This window comes from Dipodomys ordii, unplaced genomic scaffold (genome assembly GCF_000151885.1).
Source record: "Dipodomys ordii isolate 6190 unplaced genomic scaffold, Dord_2.0 Scaffold55, whole genome shotgun sequence".
Taxonomy (NCBI): domain Eukaryota; kingdom Metazoa; phylum Chordata; class Mammalia; order Rodentia; family Heteromyidae; genus Dipodomys; species Dipodomys ordii.
The window spans coordinates 7901085-7923337 of NW_012267271.1; the positions used below are offsets into that span (position 1 = coordinate 7901085).

At 47.7% G+C, this 22253-nt stretch overlaps 1 protein-coding gene across 1 annotated transcript in view; it reads right to left on the minus strand.

Moving 5' to 3' along the window:
* Positions 1-22253, minus strand: part of Ak8 (adenylate kinase 8) — a 142942-nt gene that overhangs the window by 96049 nt on the left and 24640 nt on the right. The window contains exons 6-9 of the mRNA XM_013021338.1: positions 9869-9950; positions 9255-9326; positions 8174-8374; positions 5490-5621 (exon numbers count right to left, since the gene is read on the minus strand). Coding sequence (XP_012876792.1) covers positions 5490-5621; positions 8174-8374; positions 9255-9326; positions 9869-9950 — 487 coding nt within the window. The remainder of the gene's footprint in view (positions 1-5489; positions 5622-8173; positions 8375-9254; positions 9327-9868; positions 9951-22253) is intronic.

Sequence of the window (22253 nt, forward strand, 5' to 3'; positions counted from 1 at the left end):
ACAATGGAAAAAAAAATCGCCTCAGTTCTCATCAGAAGAAATGCAAGCCAGAAGACAACAGATTGACACCTTTAAAGGCTAAGAGGAAAAAAAATCTGCCAACATAGATTTCTATATGCAACAAAAAATCCTTCAAACATGAAGGCAAAGTAATGATATTTTAGACATATGAAAGCTGAGAGATTTTGTCACCAGTAGACATTGACTAAAAGAAATGTTAATGGAAGTTCTTTGGGCTGAGAGGAAATGATATGGGACAGAAGCCTGGATCTAAACCCAGGAATGAAGTGTTGATGTGTGGGGGACATAGAAAAGTCCTCCCACCCTATTTTTAACTTATTTAAAACACAAATGGGGAATGAAGGCATGATTCCATGGTAGTAGAGGGCCAGGCAATGAGTGAAAACAAGTGTCTGATACTGAGTTCAAGTCCCAGTTGAAGACAAAAAGGAAATAAATGAAGGCAGGAAGGGAGGGGAGGAAGGAAAGGAAGGAAGGAAAGGGAGGGAGGAGAGGAAGGAAAGGAAGGGAAGGAAGGGAAGGGAAGGGAAGGAAGGAAGGAAGACAGGAAGGGAGGGAGGGGAGGAAAGGAAGGAGAGAAGGAAGGAAGGAAGGAAGGAAGGAAGGAAGGAAGGAAGGAGGGAAGGAAAGGCAAATGACTCAGGATGGGCAAAGTGGCTCATTTCTATAATCCCAGTTACTCAGAAGATGGAGAATGGGAGGACTGCAATTTAAAGTCAGCCCAGGAAAAAAAGCTATCAATATCCCATCTCACCAAAAAGTGAGGTAGGAAGATATTAGTTTAAGGCTAGCACAAGGAAACAAAGACTCTTTTCTTTCTTAAAGGGCTGGGGGCATGGCTCAAGTAGTAAAACACCTGCTTAACAAGTGTGAGGTCCTGATTCAATCCCAAGAATCACCAAAAAAAAAGACAAATAACATAAAAGAATGTTTGCAGCAAATTGTAACTTTTAAAATGTACATAGAAATTAAATGCAGAACAAGAACACAAAGGACAGAAGAAAGCTAGACATGTACAATGTAAACATCATACATGTAAAGCTATAATATTAATTCAAAAAGGACTATAAAAAGTAAAGATGCACCACTAACAAAATAAACCAAAGAGCTATACCTAAAATGTCAGGTATGCAAGGCAAGTGCTCTACCACTGAGCCACCTTCCCAGCCCCCAAGCTAGATTTTTTTAATGGCAAAATCCAACTCTATGCTGCTCCCAGACACATTAAAAAAATAGGCAGATAATTTAAGAAAGAGGCATAAACATGCCAGGTGCTGATGGCTCACACCTGTAATCCTAGCTACCCAGGAGGCTGAGATCTGAAGATTTCAGTTCAAAGTCAGCCCAGGTAGGAAAGTCCGTGAGATTCTTATCTCCAATTAGCAGCAGAAAACCAAAGTAGTGCTGTGGCTCAAAGTGGGAGAGTGCTAGCCTTGGGCAAAAGAGCTCAAGGACAGTGCTCAGGCCCTGAGTTCAAGCCCTGTAATTGACAAAACAAAATTTTTAAAAAAGAGGGAAAAACAAACATTGCACAGACAGTATGGGAAAGTTACACCAGTGATATGGATATCAGACAAAAACACCTAAAGAAAATGAGTGCTAGTTACTAGAATCATTTCCCAACAACAAGAAGGTCATCTCATCAAGAAAACAGAACAACACACTGAACAAATCACACTGGCAGAAAATGGACAACATACAATTAGAGTTGGAGCTTTGCATGCATCTGTGTCACTAACTGAAACCACAAGCAGAAAGAAAGTCATTCAGGACATGAACAATGAATCTGTTATCTTACAATAATTGACATTTATACAATACTAGATGCAACAAGCAGAATACATATTCTTTTTGAATACATATGGAATTCCCCCAGTATAGACCATCTGCTGTGTTATTACAAAGTATCAATAGGAACAGGTCGGGTCTATCACTCCTGTAATACCAGAATTCAGTTGGTGGAGGCAGGAGAATCATGAGTTTGAGGCCAACCTGGGCTATATAGCAAAACCCTGTCTGAAAAAAAACAAGGGTTACGGATAGCACTTGCCTGATGTGCAAAGACCTGGATTCAATTCCAGTATAGTAACACACACACACACACACACACACACACACACACACACTTCAAAGAACAAAAATAAGTATATATTTTTGCCTACAATAGAAATTAAAATTAGTAATTAAAAATCTGAAGAAATCTCCCAATATTTGGAAATATACAATATACTTTTAAATAATACTTGGATATCCCCCCCAAAAAGCAGAGAAATTAAGAAGTTATTTTCAAGTGAATGTTAATGGAAATGCGGCAAACGGAAATAGGGTACAGCTGAAGCAAGTATAGAACTGTAACTGAACTGGCTGCATTAGGATAGGATGGCTTATGACCCCACAATGTCCCTGAAGGCAGCACTGAAACAGCCTCCTCTCTCCTCCACCCCCTACATCTGTGGGAAGGAGGAAACTGCCATCTTTTTGCTGATGTGATACTGCTGAGCTGTGTTCCCAGCCATTTTTCACTGGTTATTTTTAGGACAGGGTCTTGGCTCCCTGCCTGCCTGGGCATGTGCCCGAATCTCCATCTACCTGCTTTTAGATGGAGCCCATTTTTGCTGGGATAACAGGTACATACTGGTGCCCAGCTATGAGCTGAGAGGGCCTTGTGGAGTTCTCTGCCTGGGTTGGCCTGCAACAGTGATCCTCCCCTCTCAGCCTACCGCCTAGTTAGATTACTGGTGTTAAGTCCCCACCTAACAGTGACTGCCCTCTTGCTGTGGGATTTGATGAGGCATCTGGAGAAGAAATAACGGTGATGGAGCAAGGCTGTGGGACAGCACTGGTATCAGCCAGGGCTCATCTTGCTCCTCCCCTGCTGAGATCATAGGTCTAACTGCGTGCCTGAGTTCTTTCCCAGACTTTTCAAATCTGACTGTCCCTGTATGTCTGATAAAGTGCATCATATGTAGCAGATACTTGATACCATAAGTAACACTAGCAGTATTCTAATAAAATCTTTTGTGGTTATTTCTGATTGTAATATGCCACTCTCCAGGATGGTGGTCTATTCATTCGGTAACCGTCCATATTTGGTATACGGATGTTTCTTCAGATTCTGTATGAACGTGGAACAACATAACAGAGTGAGTGACTTGCTTTCTGCCTCTCCCTCAGCATTACGTCACTGATAGTACTTTCCAAGTTTCTTTGTGATAGTTGTGGGTTGCCTTTCGTTTTCCTTTTGAGTTCTTCTTGTCTCTCATTGCATATTTGGGAATTTCAGGTGAATCAAATTTAGGCGTGGAATCAACAGATTCAAAAGACTTGCATTGTTAACATCTTAACAATAGAAACTTTTTTTTTTTTTTGGCCGGTCGTGGGTCTTGAACTCTGGGCCTGGGCACTGTTCCTCAGCTCTTCAGCTCAAGGCTAGCACTCTACCACTTGAGCTACAGTGTCACTTCCGGCTTTTTCTGCTTATGTGGTGCTGAGGAATCGAACCCAGGGCCTCCTACATGCAAGGTAAGCACTCTACTAATGAGCTATCTTCCCAGCCCTAGAAACTTTTTCTTTTCAAAAAACTGTGTTTATGTTTCCACCTATTTCAAATGGGAGCTTGTGGATGAGAACTGGGGAGGGGAAGGTTGGGTGGCTTGTTTGGAGATTTGCTCTTCTGACTGGGAGGTTTATAAAGAAGGTTAGCCCCAAGCCAAGGCTAGGTCCCCAGGGAACAGGAACTGCCTGAAGTTCTGGGTCCCAAAAACCTTTGCAGAGAGACGTCAAGACCACCATACTCCCTCTCCCTGCCTCAGGCCCTTCCACTGGTTAACTTAAATCTTCGATATCTTGCATTTATCAAGAGCACCTTTGAGAAATGTGAATTTCTGAGGTAGTCTCCAAATGCCCAATTATCTAAGAGCCCCAGGATGGCTCTTTCACTACAAAGCAAAATTCATGATGAACTTTTTCCACTTTTCTTTTTTGGAAAACCCAAGCAGGTTGTCTTCATGACTGATACACAGGAAGCATGGTTCGTCGGTTGGTTTGAGATAGGGTCTCACTGACTACTCCAGTCTGGCCTAGAATTTAAGATCCTCCTGCCTCAGCCTCCCCAATGCAGAGATTCCAGGTGTGTGCCACCAATCCAGTAAAAGTATTTTTTATAAAACAAAACACCTTTTCTGGGTGCAAGTGTTTGCTAAAGGACACATGGCACAGGGGGGCAGTGATTTAAGCACATCAGGGCTGTGGAGGAGGAGCTTTATGCTTTTGGGTCCTCCCTCGGCTGGCAATGCTTTTGTCCCCATCCTCTTCAAGTCTGCGCATGGCAATCAGCGCAGACCTCCGAGGGAGCTGTGGTGCAGCTCAGGTAGACTTCTGGACATTTGTAAACCAAGAAGCCATACCTACCTTGTTAAAATATTCATGAAAGAGAAGGAATTACTCAAATAGTTCAGTTTTTCCAAAAAGAAAAGTATTGCAAGAAAAATAAAATTTTTATTCCTGAAGACCACAGACTTTTCCACATTAATCACATCTGCAGAATAATTATTTAGTTCTCCATCTGTTTTATGGGTGTGACTAATTCCTGGAGTGTCTGAGACTTTGAAATCTTAAGATGGAGGAACCCTAATTGAAAAGAATTTTCATTCAAAACATGATCCTTCTGGGATGGTACACACGAACACATTTGCGTATTTTCTCCCAGTATAGGCTGCATGGTGCGAACATGTAATTTGGGTGTGTATGTATATGTCTATTTGTATATTTGGGGTGCGAGTCTCATGTTCCCTTAATAAGCAGAGGTTATATAGGGTGTGGGGTAGGAGGGTCAGCCCCTTAACTCTCTCCGATCCCACTCTGGGTCTGCAACAGCGTCTTCTTCCTTCCAAGCCCTTGATCCTCCTGAGCGTGGGCCGGCCCCCAGGGCCGCCTGGGACTGCCTCCACAAAGACCTGGAGAACTGATTTCAATATTTTCTCTCCTCCTGGTAAAATATTTATTAAAACTGTGCAGAGCAAGAAGTCCTCCTCTGCTTGCTTCAGAAACTGTTTGCCTGTAAACACGCTGACCTGGGCTGGGGGAGCCGAGCGAGAGGAAGAGACCAATGCCCATTATGTTCGGGCTGAGGCTCTCAGGGAGGGAGCAAGCCCAGGGGGCTGCCCAGAGCAGACAGCAGAGAAACCAACTCCAAAAGACATAAAAAGAAAAAAAGAGGACTAGGAAATATCCCAACTCCTCAGGCTGGGGTCAGGTTTTTATTGGTGAATGTCTTTACGGCAGTCTTCTTTGGGAAGAAAACATTCTTAACCTACAAAGATAAACTAAGTAGAAGTAGTTAAGAGAAGAGAAGAAGAAGGAATGCCGCTACTGATCTTTCCTCCCTCCTACCAGCTCAGAAATGAGAAGGCAGGAGAGGGCAGGAGGCAGGGAAGATTCCAGAAGCAGCACTGCTTTCATGCACTCACCGTTGACGAGGCCATATTTCTGGGCCAGGAGGGCGGCCTGCAAGCTCTTCCCGCTGCCCACGGGCCCACACAGAAGCACCCTGGGGGTGAATGGGGCATTGGTTCGATGGTTGGTTTGGACGTAGGTCAGTGCTAGAAAAAAAGAGGACATGAAAATAAACCACTCAGGACAAAATGCTGAGGAGTCCTGTCCACACCACCACCTCTGTTCTGGCTCTTGCATGGCCATAAGGAGCTTTCTCTTCTACAAACTATGGACATCCTCTATGTATCTGACCCTCAGACCAGAGCAAAGCAGTGGGGGAGGAGTCACACACTGGGCCAGGGCTGTGGAATCTACAGGAGCCCTCTCTGAGCTCCGCCCTGGAGTTCCTCCTCAGCATGGAGTGGGCCACTAGAGCACTGGGTTGGGTATGTGTGGGCAGGAAGCTGGCCAGGACGGCTGGGTTTAGAGGTTCCCAAACTGCATCAGGCTGAGCCTCTAACCCCAGAGCAGGCTGGTCTCCTAGGGGACACAAGTGCTGGCTTTCTTTGATGGCTGTGCCAGGTGTCAGGCACCAGCTTTGATAAGTCATCACACCCTTCGGGAGGGCCCGGCACATGGTGACTTCTAAAGGACTCACGAATTGGTGGAGAATAATTTGTGCAGGCACATTACAATGACGAGACTTTGTTCAAAGTCTCCAAAAAAGAAATAGATCATAGGAGTGGGCAGATGTGGCCACATGGCCCTGGCCTGGGGTGTAAAATGGAATCCAGCATCTCCAACAATAACTGACCTGCACCATGGGGTACCAGGGACCCAGAAGTCACTGGGTGCTCATCCAGCAGGGCCACCCGCTACACCACAGAGCACAGAGGGCACCATGAGAACAGGTGCAGGGGAGAGCCGCTCCCCAGGTGTCTGGTACATCTGGCGTTTCTCCCCTTGGCACTTGGTCCTTTGGGACCAGGTGGGGTTCTATGGTGGGGCATCTGTGCAGGGTGTTAAATGACCCCTGGCCTCCATGGCACTAGGTGCCAGTAGCACAACCAGACAGATGTTTCAGGCTTCGGCCGATGTCCTCCCTTTGCTGATGGAGGCTGGGGTGAGATCCATTCTTTGTGCAAATTCCCACCTTGGGAATCTGCAGCATTCTCTCATTGAATGGCTCATGTGTGACACTACAATCCTCTCTTTTTAGAACTAACAGGGAAGGTAAGTTCAAGTTGGCAGCTGCTACCAAGACTGTCATCATCATCATCACCATCACCATGGCTAGCCTGGATCAACTGCTAAGCCAAATACTCAGCAGGCAGTGACTGACCCACAATCCCACGTGGGAAGGATAATTATTATTCCATTTTACAGATGAGTCCATGACGCTTAGAGAGTTGGTAGAGTTGGGCACTTTTCTATTTCCACTGCCATAAGTGCCACTGCCCACCTGAGAGCCATGAGCAAGAGCTACAAGGGAACTTCCATACCCACTGCCTCTGACAAGCACAAACACTACTGGCAAGGCAGCCTGCTTACAAACGATACTTAATTTACAGTAAATAACTAAGTTAATTAGAAGTAATGATCCCCCAGACAGTCTTAGCATCTAATTATTATTTTTAGAAATATGTGGTTGCGAGATGCACTACAGAGAGATTAAAAAAACAACACAGAGAGAATTTTGCATTCCCATTTTCAATTTATCTCTCCACATTATTAATTAATAATAATTAATATTCAGACACTCACATTTTTATTTACAATTCTGGGCATGAATTCTTTATGAACAACCATATGAACTTTTAAATTTAATTAAGTAATTTGGAAGTAATTAATGTGTAAATTCGGAATCATGGCATAAGATAAATGTGGAGGGTGTTTATCTTGAGAGTGCAGTGTCTGTCTTTAAAGACCCTTCTGAGACGTAAAAGCACTGGAAAATTAGAAGGCCATCTAGGCCTGGAATATTTAAAGCAGTGTCATTTTCTAGACACTTTCCCCTTGGGAGCTGGCAGCGTTGAGAGGAGGAGCTCTCTGCGGAGTATGTAACAGGAGAGGGTGGCGGAAGGGTGGGCAGGGATGGCGTTGAGGAGCTCCGACCACCTCCATGAAAACGTCTTGTTTGAGATAGGATCTCCTTATGTAGCCCATGCTAGCTTCAAGTTTGCTTTCCTTCTGCCTCCACCTCCTGAATGCTGGAATTGCAGGCATGCACCATCACACCTGGCTTATATCAAAACCCTCTTAACTGTCTGTGATGTCATTTTATTGTGCCAAAATGGACCAAGTGCTTCATTTACCTGGTGATGGATGGAAGAGGGTACCTGGATTTTTGAGACAGCAGGCCTTTTCAGAGTTCTATACGGCTACTTTAGGATAGAATTATCCCACCTCTCCTAGCCTTTTTGTACAGAATGCTGAATAACAATATACCAGGAGTGTCAAACAGGCAGCGGGCCCTGCTCTGTGCTGGGCACAGGACTCAGCAGCAGGTATGTGATTTAGAGACTTGTCATCTGGGGGGAAGGCACGTCCCCTTTCAGAGAATACTGCTGCTGTTTCCCAGTTTAGGGCCCATCCATGACCTGATCCCTGGCATCCCAGGCACGTCCTGGCCACTGGCATCTGCTAGCATGGGGGAAGCTGAGATGTGGAGGGGAGAGGCAGGCAAGCCTGGCCCTTGAGTCATGGTGCTTGTGTTTACCCTGGTAGAAGACGTCCACACATGGCTGATCAGCACTGATGTTTTTCAGGATTTTGGGGTAAGAGGGCAGGACTCTGACAATGTTCCTGTGATAGTCCAGAAGCTTCTGAGCCGTCTCCTGCTCTGAGATGCCTTTCGGCTCAATCAGGCGGTTCTGGATTTCAGGCTCAGAGGGCCAGTCGAAGGTGGTGTGGTAGATCTCTACCAAGAGAGAGAACAAAGTGAGACTCCCTGCCCAAAGGTGGCTGTGGGCACACATATCTGGCTGGGTGCTACTGTCCCAGTGGCTGCAGCCTGCCAGTTCCCATGGTGTCACTGATTGCAACAGGCCTGTGTTACAGTGGCCTCAGTTCTGAGCCAGTTCATACTATGTTTATGGTTGCGAGTATGCTAGTTACAAGCACAGTCACCAGGACCCAGCCCAAGGCTAAGGGCTCTATGACCCTCCAAGTACTGACTCCCAGAAGGACTGCATACACACTGCAATTACACAGAAATCTGGGCACACAGTAGGCCTTGTGTTCCATTCCCAAATCCAGACTAGGAAACTAGAAAGGGGCGGGGCCAGGACGTCACAAGCCCAGGTCTACGAAGACCACTCTCCTTCTCATGGCCCCTGGCCCCTGTGAAGCCAATTGGTTCCAACACCCAATGCCCTACTGGGTCCCACCCCTGAGCATCCATCAATTCCCCAGATAACACATCCCTCTCTTGTATACACTGCAGGGAGGTGGGGGCGCACTCAGGCCCTGAGCCAGGAGGCCAGCCCAGTTGCCCCATGGCATAATCTGCACGGGAGCCTGGTGCCGCCCGGGGCAGGCCCCTCCTTTCACTGTGTGTGCCTCTGCGTCCTCCTGTGCTGGAACTTGTTTGTGTTCCTGCACTTTCTGGCTCAGAGATTCTGCTGGAGGCTCCTCTGCCTGTATAGCCTTTTTGGCACACGTGGCCTCCTTTGTACCCTCTGTGATGCCCTGAGCAGAGCCAGTGCTCAGTGAAGTGCAGGGCTAAACAGTAGGGTGGGGGGAGCCTGTATTCTGACTGCTCCAGAAATCCATGGGGATGGGTGCAGAGGCAGCCATACCTCCCGTGAAAGGGTCGATCCTCTTCCCCAAGTTTCTCTCAATAAGGACAGTGTCTGGCGCATTCAGCACAACTAAGAAGGGAAACAAAGGAACAAAATCAGGGATGCTGGGCAGTGAGGGCCAGCCACACAGTTTTGTCTTGTGGACTTTTGCTGTCTAATGATGTGAACACCACTAACCTCCCAGACTTCCTAAAAAAAACAACTTCTCAGCACTAAAATGCAAAGAATGTTCTTTGAGGAACTGCTAATACATTCTCTGTCCTAAATGACATGGAGGCAAACATCCCTGCCCATCTGCTCTGCCACATTTCCCAGTGTTTGCTGACTATTCCCTGAGAGTTTGGAGACTGAGGACAAGGAACCATCCCACCTTTTTTCAACCATAAGCCTGAAATGCATTCAGCCTTGGGGAAACTAAAGCTACACTGAACTCAACACAACTTTTTCTCAGGAATCACAGACCCCTCAAGCCCTTCTGTGGGTAGTGGCCAGGCCAGGCCCAGGGTGGGGATTGGGAGCCTGTGACAAAGAACAGGTCACCCACCTACCTGTGGGTGCAGGGCAGGGCTCACCCTCCTGGACCAGCCTCAGTGGGGGCCCCCAGTACTCACTGGCGTGCCTGGGCGCAAGCCCCAGGGTCTGGATCATCAGCACCTGCTCCCGTGTCTCAGGGATACCATCCAGGATCCAGCCCTAGAGAGGAGGTGGGGTTTTTGTTTTGTTTTGTTTTATTTTGTGTCAGTTATGGGGCCTGGGTGCTGTCCCTCAGCACTTCAGCTCAAGGTGAGTGCTCTACCACTTAAGCCACAGAGCCACTTCCAGTTTTCTGGTGGTTAACTGGAGACTTTGCTGTCCCGGCTGGCTTTGAACTGTGATCCTCAGATCTGAGCCTCCTGAGTAGCTAGGATTACAGGCGTGAGCCACGGGCACCAGATGGAGAGAGGAGGTTTGGAGAGGCACTTCCCTATTTTTATTTTGAGAGTTTGGGGAGAAGCATTTGGCAGATCAATTCATGCAACAGCAGGCAACAATGGTTTCCTTTCCCAAAATGTCTATTCACGCCAACATGTGGACTCCTTGAGGTTTCAGCTTTTTATTTATTCACAGAGCTCTTTACATATTAAGGCTCCTAGTCCATGTGAGCAAACAGCCACAAACCATTCACGGCAAGCAATGCTGCCAATACTTTCTGAGGTTTGTCTGTGACATTTTAATCTTATATATAGTGTTCTTTGAAATATACTGGTTTCCAGCTAAATCAATCACTGCTTTTCCTCTTTGGATTCTGGCATTCATGGGTACAGGGGGAAAAAAAAGGTGGTTTGCCCTGCCTAAGCCCATAAATATTCACTTGCATTTATATTATGTTCTCTGATGTTAGTACTCTTCACACTTCAATATTTAATAGAACTGCATCTTCTTTTGTGAATCCCACGAAGCTATGATCTAAGTGTTTCCTGTGGCTCCCCAGCTGGCCTAGCACATCCGTGACACAGCGCCCCCCCCTCTCTCTCTCTCTCTCTCTCTCTCTTTCTCTCAAATGTCTCTTTTTTTCACAGTCTAAGTGTTGATGTGACCTTGGTTCAGGCCTCTTTCTGCCTATAGATTATTAAAGTATTTGTATTTAACCTTTTAAATCACTGTTTGATAATTTATTGCTATACCTAATAGAATATGCTCCCCTATTCTTTTTTCTTAAGCCTCGAGAAATACTTTGGCAGGTTCCAAAATGGAAATGCTCTGAGGGTTTCGGAATGACATAGTGCATGGATTGATTCATGAAGAAGCGACACTTCCCCGGTATCATGTTGATGTGCTGTCGTGCCATTTGCTTAAGCTATTTTCTTACGTCCCTCAGCCATGTTAACATTAAACAATTTCTGAAGTCCTTTCAAGTCCTGGGAGTCTACACACACACACACACACACACACACACACACACACACACACACACACACACACACACTATTATGCTTTAGACTTCATATCCAGATAAAGCAAGTATTGCAATTGTCAATAAAACAGCAAACTGCTTCAAGTTCCTATTGTGTAGTGAAGGGGAGTAGCCACCTTGAATTGAAATTGACTTTTTAATGTTTATACTCCCTCCAAACAAGCTCATCCTCTCTCCAATCCCCCCTCAGCCATTATGAGTACTTGGCTGTTGAGGTGGGAGGATGGGCTGATGCACAGGAACTCTGGCTCAAGGGCCTCAAAACACACACCGCTCCTTTCCAGGACCCAGTCAAAATGCTGGCAGAAGTAGCTTTTGTATTTTTTTTTAAGTGCCTGCATTTCTTCACTATTTCAGTATATACGTTGCCACAGCCTCAACTGCTAGTTTTAAAAAAAACTAAACAAAATTTCAGCCTAAAAAGTGTTGGAAAAACCAGGCAAACTTTCATTAATTTCTCAAATTATACAGGAAAACACAGCTACGGAACCCTGGTTTCTCGAACTAATGAAGCAAAAGTACAAAAAAAATTTTTTAACATCCTTTTGCTCCCTCAAGTCCTCGTTAGAGCTACCCAAGCGCTAGGCTGCGGCTTTTTTTCTTTTCTTTTTTTTTTTTTTTGAGAGCAAACATCTACAGATGTGAGCAGCTCCACATGAAGCAGAGCCCAGCGTCGGAGCTGCAGGTACCAGCTCCCTCCCTCACAGGTCCAGAAGTCGAACCAACATTTCCTAAGCCTTAGCTAAATTCCTGCCTTTTGATTTTCTCTTGATTTGGAGGGGCCTGGAAAAGAGTCATAAGCCCACTGATTGCCTGTACAACAAGGGCTGGTAATTCTGCTTCGAGTCGCTTTTTGAAGCTGGAAGAAGGCTGGAGCTCATCTTCGCTCAGCACTGAGAAAGACCTCTTCTTTTAATATTGCATTAACTGAGCAATCATTATAATCTCACCCATAAATCTGCAGTGGATATAAATCAGTATGTGGTCCAAAGCTTTTAGAAGTATTCAGAGGAACAGCACTCCCTGACTTCACGCTGGAAGAACCGGGCCTTCCAATTACTGGGAAAAGCGAAGCAAAATGAGTTACATCTCCCTGATTAGTTGGGCCTCGCTGGTGTCATTCTATATGCGAGATTTTAGGAAGAAGGCAGCTGGGGCTCAGAAATGGGGTCCAGGCCACCACCTCTTCAGGGTTGTTCTAACCTGGAAGTGTGGAACACTCATGAGGCACTAAGGGCCCCAAGGACCCCTGGAGTGGTCCCTGTCCCATGGGGGGGGCCTCCTCACCCCCTTGCTGGTCCCAGTGGCCCACATAGGTCCCTCTGGGAGGGAGAGCACATTGGTGAGGGGAGCCCAGGCTTAGTTAGCACTCAAAGGATATTCTGTCCTAGAGAGTTTGCACTGGCTGAGGTTATTTGCCCAGTTGCAAAATGGGCTGTGCATTAGGGGAAACGGCTACTTTGATGGCTGTAGATTTTGGCAAAGCCAGGAGTCGTCCATCAGGAACTTTCCTCCAACCACCACCACAGTGGGACACTAAGATGTTCGCCACAACCCTGCACGGCTGGGTTGGTGGGTCTGATGGCCAGGAGGGGCCGGATGCAGAGATGCAGTCAATCCCTAATTAGAATACATTATCCATCTTCCTGACACTTCAGTGAAATGTCTGTTCCACTCTGGAGCCGCAGCTTTGTTCAGAGCAGGTTAATTGATATTCTGATGCCTTCACTCGCCATACCCCCGTGGCTTGGTTCTGTTTTATCACACATCAAAAAGGCCGTATGCTCAGGGCGCTCGGGGCTCCGCGCAGAGCTGGAGGTCTGCACAGCTGCACGGGGCACGCTATCACAGGAGGGACAAGCACCGAGCAGATGTCACAGATGAAAAAGAGGAAAGCAGAGGAGCCAGGCAGCCTAGGGATCTTGGCGAGGCTCAGCAGAGCACGGCCTGATGCGGCACGAGCCGTCCAGCTTTGTGCGAACACTGGCCTTTGCTGCCCTCCTGACTACTATTAAAGCACAATTAACAACGGCACGTGGGAGCCTCTGCTGCCTTCTGGGCAGCTGCCCTTTTGATGCCTTGCCCTCCTCCCCTCCCAATGCCAGAGTCCATGTTGGGTGCTCCCCTGGGTCTTCTCCCAGCACCCCAGCAATCCCAGCTTCTAGCCCTGGCTGTGGACTCTGCACCAAGGCATTCCCCAGAGCTTCATGCTGATTCCCGTGGGGGCATGGGGGGAGGGGGAGCACGGGGCCGGGGACAGAGGCTTGGAGTCCATCAATCATATTCACATGGCTCAAAGCTGAAGCCCAAGAGGCACCACAGAGCCAACACCACCCTAAAGAAGTAGTTATGTGAGTCCAACATGCCAAGGAAGTATTTCATAAGCCAAAAAAGTAATACATTTCCAAAGATCTAGTTTAGGGTACTGATGTTTTCTAAAGCCTGTCAGTGAGAACAACATAACAACAGCCATCTGCCCTTCATCACAAGAGATACCAGAGGATCTCTACCACCCCAGGGGACCGAAGCCTGGGACTGGATTAAGCCAATCTCTCTCTCTCTCTCTCTCTCTCTCTCTCTCTCTCTCTCCCTCTCTGAGTACTGACAGATCTTAGCAATGTCTGCATATGAGGGGTTTTCCTTCGTCAACAAGGAAGAGCTTTGCAGCTTCTTTGCGGTTTGGCCAAGTGGCCAGCAGCAGCACTTTGTATTTGGGGCATCGTTATTACGAGAAGGCTACCAGAATTCCAGCCCCAGGACACGTGGTGTGATGACTCAGGCTGTTCTGCAGCGAGGGCCAAACGTATGGACGCACTGGACAGGAGGTGGTTCTCACCTTGGGGGAGCAGGACAGGGCAAGATTTCGATTGACCTAGAACAGTCTGCAATGTAAGACTTATATGTGGTTTAGCTCTGGAATTTTCCACGCAATACTTGACCCCAGGTGACCAGAACCACAGAAAGCAAAGCCTCGGCTGAGAGGCACATCCTCAAACTTGGGTGGGCCAGCTGCTTTGGCTCATCCAGACGTGAATGGCTTGGCCTGCCATGCCACCCTAGCAAGCCAGCAGAGTAACTCAGTTAACAGATGACCAGCCAGGACCTGCATCCTGAAGTTTAATCTCAAGCAATGCAGGCGCCTGTGGCGGCAGTGTTTGATGTGTGCACTGGCAGCAGGTAGCAGGACAGGTAACTTCTCAACTTGTTCCCTGCTCTGACTTCACACAGAGCTGCTAATCTCACTCACACCTTGAAGCATGCAGGAAGTCCACCACACTGGTGATGTTCCATGCAAACCAGCAGGCGCAGGTTAAAAGTCCCCATCTTCAGAATGGTCCAGTGTGGGATTGTTCACTGGGCTTCATAAAACGTTAAGGTACTGGGGTCTGATCTTAGGGCCTTGCACTTGCAAGGAAGACACTCTACTGCCAAACCATGCCTCCAACCCTGCTTTTCACTGGTTATTATTATTTTTTATTACTACTATCATTTGCCAGTCCCAGGGCTTGAACTCAGGGCCTGGGGACAGTCCTTGAGCCTCTTTGTGCTCAAGGCTAGTGCTCTACCACTTGAGCCACGGTATCACTTCTGGCTTTTTCTGAGCCGTTTATTGGAGATGGGTCTCACAGGCTCTCCTGCCCAGGCTTGTTTTGTACGGCAGTCCTCAGATCTCAGCCTCCTGAATAGCTAGGATGACAGGCGCAAGCCATCAGCACCCAGCTTTACTGTTTTTTTGTTTTGTTTGTGTCAGTCATGGGGCTTGAACTCTGGGCCTGGGCGCTGCCCCTCAGCTCTTCAGCTCAAGGCGAGCGCTCTATCACTTGAGCTACAGAGCCACTTCCGATTTTCTAGTGGTTTATTGGGGATAAGAGTCTCATGGTCTTTCCTGCCCGGGCTGGCTTTGAACTGTGATCCTCAGATCTCAGCCTTTTGAGTAGCTAGGATTACAGACATGAGCCACCAGCGCCCGGCTTCACTGGTTATTTTTAAGATAGGATCTTACTTCCTACCTGGGTGTACCTAGACCTCAATTCCTTATTTTAGTAGGTACTGAGATGTCAGGCAAGTACCACTGTACCTACCTTCCCTTTGCTGAAATGAAATCTTGTGGACTTTTCTTCCCCTGGCTGGCCTAATCTCAGCCTCCTCTGTGGCTTATGATAACAGGCACATACAATCTTGCCAAGGCTGGCCTCATAGCACAATTCTTCTGTTCTCTGCTAGGATCAACAGGCATTTTGTTCGTTCTTAAGTAGCTAATTGGCACTTTAAAGTCCAATGTCTGTGGGGTCCCCCGAGCCAGTCTGCAAGGGGACACCATCCCAGGAAGGGTCAGATGATGCTGAGAGGGCTCGATGAAGGGAAATTCACTTTGTAACTCACATTTAGTTCTCTGTATTCTGGATGAAGGCGACACACACTGATGCCCCAAAGGCAGGCATTTCCCCACAGACATGTCTATCCATGGCGTAGGCCAAAGCAGTGGATTTGGGATCACACAGCCTGCACCCCTCTAGCTATGTGACCTTCTACCTGTCCCTTCTGCTCCTGAGCCTCATATCCCTTCACCATACAATGTGAACAGCAGCAGGAGTCTATGCATAGCATGATTCATGGGACAATTAAACAAGGGCTACCCACAAGAAAACAGCAGCACCACAAAACAAGTAGCGTGTCTGGTGACAAAGAAATGGGCCAGAGTTAACTAGGCACGAGCACACGTGTGTGTATGTGTGTATGTGTGTGTGAGAGAGAGAGAGAGAGAGAGAGAGACAGAGAGACAGAGAGAGACAGAGAGAGAGACAGAAAGAGAGACAGAAAGAGAGACAGAGAGACAGAGGGAAGGAGAGAGATGGCTATCATTTTGAGAGAGGTAGTTAATCTTTTCCAGCTTACATTTGCAGAACCCAGCATAAAGCAGCTGTGTGAATTGTGGTCTCAGCAGTAGAGCAGAGGACACCAGCTGAAGAATGGACCTGAACTAGGGTTTGGGATGAGCACACTTCAGCCAAAGTAAGGGGTCTGACCACTGGACAGCATCTTCAGATTTCTACTGCGTTCCTGCCGCCGTCTCTGTTTAACCAGCTGCCCCTCTGGACAGAATCGTGTTGCTCCTCTGGACACTTGCTCAGAACTACCTGAGCCAAGAGCTGCAGTTAGATGTTCTGTCCTCACCATCTGCTCACAGGGGCGGACGCAGCACCATGGGTGCCACTCTGGGAGGCTCTATTGAAAGGCAGCAAGTTGTCCCTGGGCAACATGAAACCTCATCTCAGCCCATTAAAAACTGGTGCTGTGGAATGTTTTTATCATTCCAGCTACATAGGAAATGTAAGTAGCAGGAGAAACAACAAGACTCTATTTAAAAAGTAACAAAGGCAAAAAAGACTGGGGAAATGGCTTAAGCAGTAAAGCACCTGTCTAGCAAGCACAATGCCATGAGTTCAAGTCCCAGTGCCATCACTGAAAAGACCAAAAATAACCAAGAGCCTTAAGAACAAGATGATGAAGAACTAGCTACCTCTGTTTTCCAACTGTCAGGAGCCAGGCCCAGACCTCTGCTTGCCCTGCTTCTGGTCTCTGATTTACTACGCACTTGCCGGGTTGAGTGATACTCCTGCTGGCTCTGTGTTCCCGCCCATTTCCACCATGCAGTGCTCTCCCATCCCTCCACTCCTGAGTTCCTCTGCATTTGCTCAGACTTCAAAGTCTACCTGCATTCTGGCTGCAATGGGAGGAGTCAGAAGGTGTGACCATGCCCAGGAGGCATCACTGGTTTCATCGGCTCAGTTTGCAAGCAGGCAGTCCAAGCATGTCCTCAACCACCCCTAGGCCACATCAACCAAGCAACCAACCATGGCCTCAGCACCAGCACCCAGCAACCTCCACGCCTAGGAGGCAGCATTCCCCTGTCCCAGCCCTCACCATGCTGCATGCCAAGTCTTTCTGAATGGAGCTCACTTGTCCTCCTCTACAATCCTGGCTCCAGCTGTACAGAGAGGATCACGCAGCCCTGAGGCTCCTTGGCACTGTGGGTCCATAAAGCCATGCTCCTCGGAGGATGCTAGCGACTCTCCCAGTGGGTGAGAGCTGTGTGACTGATACCAGCCTGCTGGAGATGTAAAACGTGCAGCCGCGGGTCCTCTGAGCCAGCACCCAGCCCCCCAATTTACTAACATTTCTAAAATGCAGATAGCAGAGCTGGAGGCATGGCTCAGTGGTAGAGGTCATTCTAGAGGGATGCGGTGGGTTGGAGAACCCAACGCCTATTCTACAAAGCTAAGTGGAGTGAGGGAGGGAGCAGGGAGGGAGGGATGGGTGAGAATGCTGAAAGGGGTGACATTGATCAAGGTATACTGTGTTCACAACCACTTTATTAAATGGCAGCTCCTTTGTACAGCTACTTAAATGATAACAATTACAAACTCATTGACTTGTGTCCTAGACAGGGAATGGTAGATCCATAGCCAAAACGAAGAAAAGAGCCTAGAAACCCTCCAAGTAAAGTTAAAACTTTGTTCAACAGCTGGAGGTTGTTCCATCAACTCCCCTTTGCTTTGTGAAATCTCCCAGGCTCCAACAGTAATGAGAGCTAAAAGAAACTAGCGTGGGGCTAGGAAGGTGGCTCAGTGGTGTGCGTGAGGCCCTCGGTTCCATTCCTCAGCACCACATAAGCAGAAAAAGCTGGAAGTGGCGCTGTGGCTCAAGTGGTAGAGCACTTGCTTTGAGCTGAAGAGCTGAGGAACAGCACCCAGACCCAGAGTTTAAGGCCCACAACCAATCAAAAGAGAGAGAGAGAGAGAGAGAGAGAGAGAGAAGAAGAAGAAGAAGAAAGAAAGAAAAAAAAGAAACAAACGGGCAAACATCAAGTAGAACTGATATCTCCCATACCAAGGACAGAACGTCTCAGGCGCTCCTGCAGAATGGGGGCTGCAACCCTGCTTCCTGGGTTGTACTGGGCTGGGATTCTGCAAAATGGTCAGTTTGCATCTAATGAGAGTACGTGGACCGGACATTTGGAACCTCTTGCATCATGTTTCCTTGGGTGAGTGTTTGCATTTCCTACGTGGTAATCCCCTCCTACAGCTGGGCACCGCCTCAGCGCTTACCACCTGCTCGCCCTTCCACCCTTCAGGTCTGCCAAATGCAAAATGGTGCCCAGTCCTCCTCCCTAGAAACTTCATGGGGATAGAATCCAGGCACACAAACATTTCTTCCTCTTCTCCTTGCCACCTACATTCTAATCTGTGACTTTCCAGCAAGCTGGTTCTTGTGACACAAAAGGGCCTGGCATGGATCACAGAGCAGGACAGAGGCCCAGCCTGGCAGCCACTAACCAAAAGCTTTGATGTGGTGCCCTGCAGTCCCAGGGCACTGGCCAGCTCACCCCAGCCACATCCCCGCTTCCACCCAAGCCTCAGTCTCCCCTTTCATGAAAGACTTTAAGTAGGATGGTTTCTAAACAGCTTTTAAAGAGATACTGACAAAGAAAATTGAAATACATACAAAAGACAGGATCATTCTACATTAAGCTCTTATTTAATGTTTTTAAAGTGAATGTCCTGGTGAATAATTCTTATTACTAGTCAATCAATGAGATAAAGAAAAAGAATACAGAGCCAGGCACTTGTGACACATCTGAAATCCTAGCTACTCAGGAGGCTGAGATCTGAGGATTCCAGTTCAAAGGCAACCTGGGCAGAAATGTCTGTGAGAATCTTATCTCCAATAAATTACCTCTCCCCGGCCCCCAAAAAAAGACAGAAGTGAAGCTCTGGCTCAAGTGGTAGGGCATTAACCTTGACCAAAAGAAACTCAGGGACAGTGCCCAAGCCCCAAGTTCAGGCCCCAGGACTGGCACACACACACACACACAAAACAAACAAAGACGAACACAGGAAAAGTTCACTGCATATGCATCAACATCATATCAGACAAGTTCTCTAAAGCTTGAACCAGGCCCCTCATGGGGCAGTAGGTGTAGGGACCAAGGCTAAGTGGAAGACTTGAAAGCATTCCTAATGGAAATACTTTTAAGAAGCAAGGAGGGAAGTCACTAACAGCGCTCCACAAGTCACACAAAACCACATAGGAGCTGGGTGCTGGTGGCTCACACCTGTAATCCTAGCTACTCAGGAGGCTGAGATCTGAGGATCACAGTTCAAAGCCAGCCCGGGCAGGAAAGTCTGTGAGACTCTTATCTCCAATTAACCACCAGAAACCAGAAGTGGGCTGTGGCTCAAGTGGTAGAACAATAGCCTTGAGTTGAAAAGCTCAGAAACAGTGCCCAGGCCCTGAGTTCAAGCCTCACGACCAACAAAAAACAAAACAAAACAAAAAACAGGGCCACTGCCAACACAACCTCCCTAATGTGTGCCTACTGCTGAAACTTCCTTAAACCTTCAAATTTGACTGCATACTTCTGCCGGATTTTAAACACCTTCCAGTAGTGAGGCCAATAGCAAATTGGACAGGATTTCATTGCCATGGTGACACAGAACTGGGGAATGAGCCAAATGGCATTCATTCATTCCATAAATATTTACCGAGCATGGGGTCTATGCCAGGTGCCATATGAGTGGCTGGAGGATTCTGCCCCTGACCTCTCACAACTCAAATTCTTAATTCTAAGTGTGAAAATGCCCAGGAGGAGAGAGGGTGCTATGGGCATGACAGACAGGGACACCAGCTTTGCGGGGGGGGGGGGCAGCTTGAGGTCTTCCTAAAGAAGCGACTTTAAGTAGAGCCTGGGGAAGAGAAGGGGTCGTCTAGCTTTGGGGAAGGGAGTGGTGCTCGGCAGTGAAGAGGGAACTGTGAATTTTGGTCATATTGTTTCATAACAAGCTCAGTGGCTTCAAACGCCCACTCAGTGTGTCTTAGTTTCTGTGGGTCAGAACCTGGCAGATCTGCTCAGGCCTCACAAGGATGGGACCAAGTGCTGGATGCAGAGTTCTCATCTGGAGGTTCCACTGCGCTCATTAAGGCTGTGGCAGGACCCACCGGCTTGCTGCTCTGGGATGGAGGGCTCTGGCTGCTTGCTGGCTGGAGACTGCCTGATTCCTAGAGGTCACCTTAGGAGCCTCTTCCTGTGGCAGCTTCCTTACCAGCAAGGACTCTCTCTCTCTCTTCTGTCTATCAGGATGGAATGGGGGGAGGTGGGAGATATCTCCTGGCCTTTGCCCAACTCTGCTTCCCTGCTGCACTCCAGAGAAAGGGGTTTCACAAGGCAGGACACCAGTGGACCGCATCTGCTACTGTAGACCTGGGCCCTGAAGTGTGGGAGGCATCAATCTGGAGGAGGAGAGAAGGGCTGGGGTGGGGGGCAGTTGAGAGGGTGGAGGGATGGAGAGGGGCGCAGCCAGCCCAGGCCCTGTGAAGCCCTAAGGATAAACACCAGGGGAATAGGAAGCCAGACATGGAAGGGCACCATCTGTAATTCTAGCTACTCAGGAGGAGATCAGGTATATAGTTTGAGACCAGCTCAGTGAGAAAGAAGTTAGCAAAACCCCAGGTCAGTTAATAAGCTGTGTCTGGAGGGATGGGCCTATGGTTCCAGCTATGCAGAACGCATAAACAGCAGGAGCTGGTAAAGTTAAAAACGCAAAGTCCAATTTAAAATAGTGATTAAAACAAAAACAAAAACCTAGGGGCTGGGTGCCGGTGGCTCACGCCCGTAATTCTATCTACTCTGGAAGCTGAGATTTGAGGATTGCAGTTCAAAGCCAGCTTGGGTAGAAACGTCCACGATATTTATCTCCAATTAACAACCAAAATGCCAGAAGTGGAGCTGTAGCTCAAGTGGTAGAGTGCTAACCTTGAGTGAAAAAGCTAAGGGACAGTGTCCAAGGTACTGAGTTCAAGATTCAGTACATGCACAAAAAAGATCTGGGGGTAGGGGCGGAGAAGGTGGCTCAGTGGTAGAGTGCTTGCCTTGCATGCCTGAGGCCCTGGGTTCGATTCCTCAGCACCACATAAGCAAAAAGCCGGAAGTGGCGCTGTGGCTCAAGTGGTAGAGTGCTAGCCTTGAGCTAAAGAGCTGAGGGACAGCGCCCAGGCCCAAGTTCAGGCCCCACCCAAGACTGGACCCAAAAACAAAAAGATCTGGGGGCATGGCTCAAGTGGTAAGGAATCTGCTTAGCAAGTGCAGGGCTCTGAGTTCAAACTCCAATACTACAAATAAAAGGGGGGAGGGAAGCAGCAGAGGACCATCTGAGGCTTTTGTTGTTTCTTTGTTTTTGTGCCACTCCTGGGGCTTGAACTCAGGGCCTTAGTGCTATCCCTGAACTTTTTTGCTCCTCTAGTGCATTACCACTTGAGCCATAGCTCCACTTGCAGCTTTTCAGTGGTTAGTTAAAGATAGACTCTCAGAAACTGAAATAAATAGAATATAGACAATGATTTTGGTCAGCATAAAATGGAGAACCTCAGCCATCTGCCTGTGGCTCACATCTATAATCCTAGCTACTGAGGAGGCTGAGATCTGAAGCCGAGGATCACAGTTCAAAGCCAGCCCAGGCAGAAAAGTCCATGAGACTCATCTCTAATTAACAACCAGAAAACTCGAAGTGGCACTGTAGCTCAAAGTAGTAGAATGCTAGCCTTCAAACAGTACAATTAAAAAAATAATACTTGAGAATCTCTCTGGTGTTGATCCTTTCCCTGCAAGTTTCCAGAACTTTCCTTATTTCTTGGTGGGGAGGGGTGGGGTGGAGGTAGGGGACTAGAGCTTGAGCTCAAGGCCTCAGAATCTTACTCTTGCTCAGAGCTGGTATTCTCTAGTTTTGCTGGTTAATTAGAAATTCAAGTCTGGAGGATTTGTCTGCCTCACCCAGCTTCAAACCTTGATCCTCCAATCTCAGCCTCCTGAGTAGCTAGGTATGCAGGCATGAGCTACCCAGAGAGTACGCTGCCTTATTTCTTGGCTCTTTTTGGTGTTAGAGAAGAGGTCTAAAGGCCTGAGCCCATTCTGACTTCAGAGGTTGATGTCCTAAGGAAAAGCTAATGGTACCCCAACAGGTAGAGCCTAATTTTCCTGTTGATAG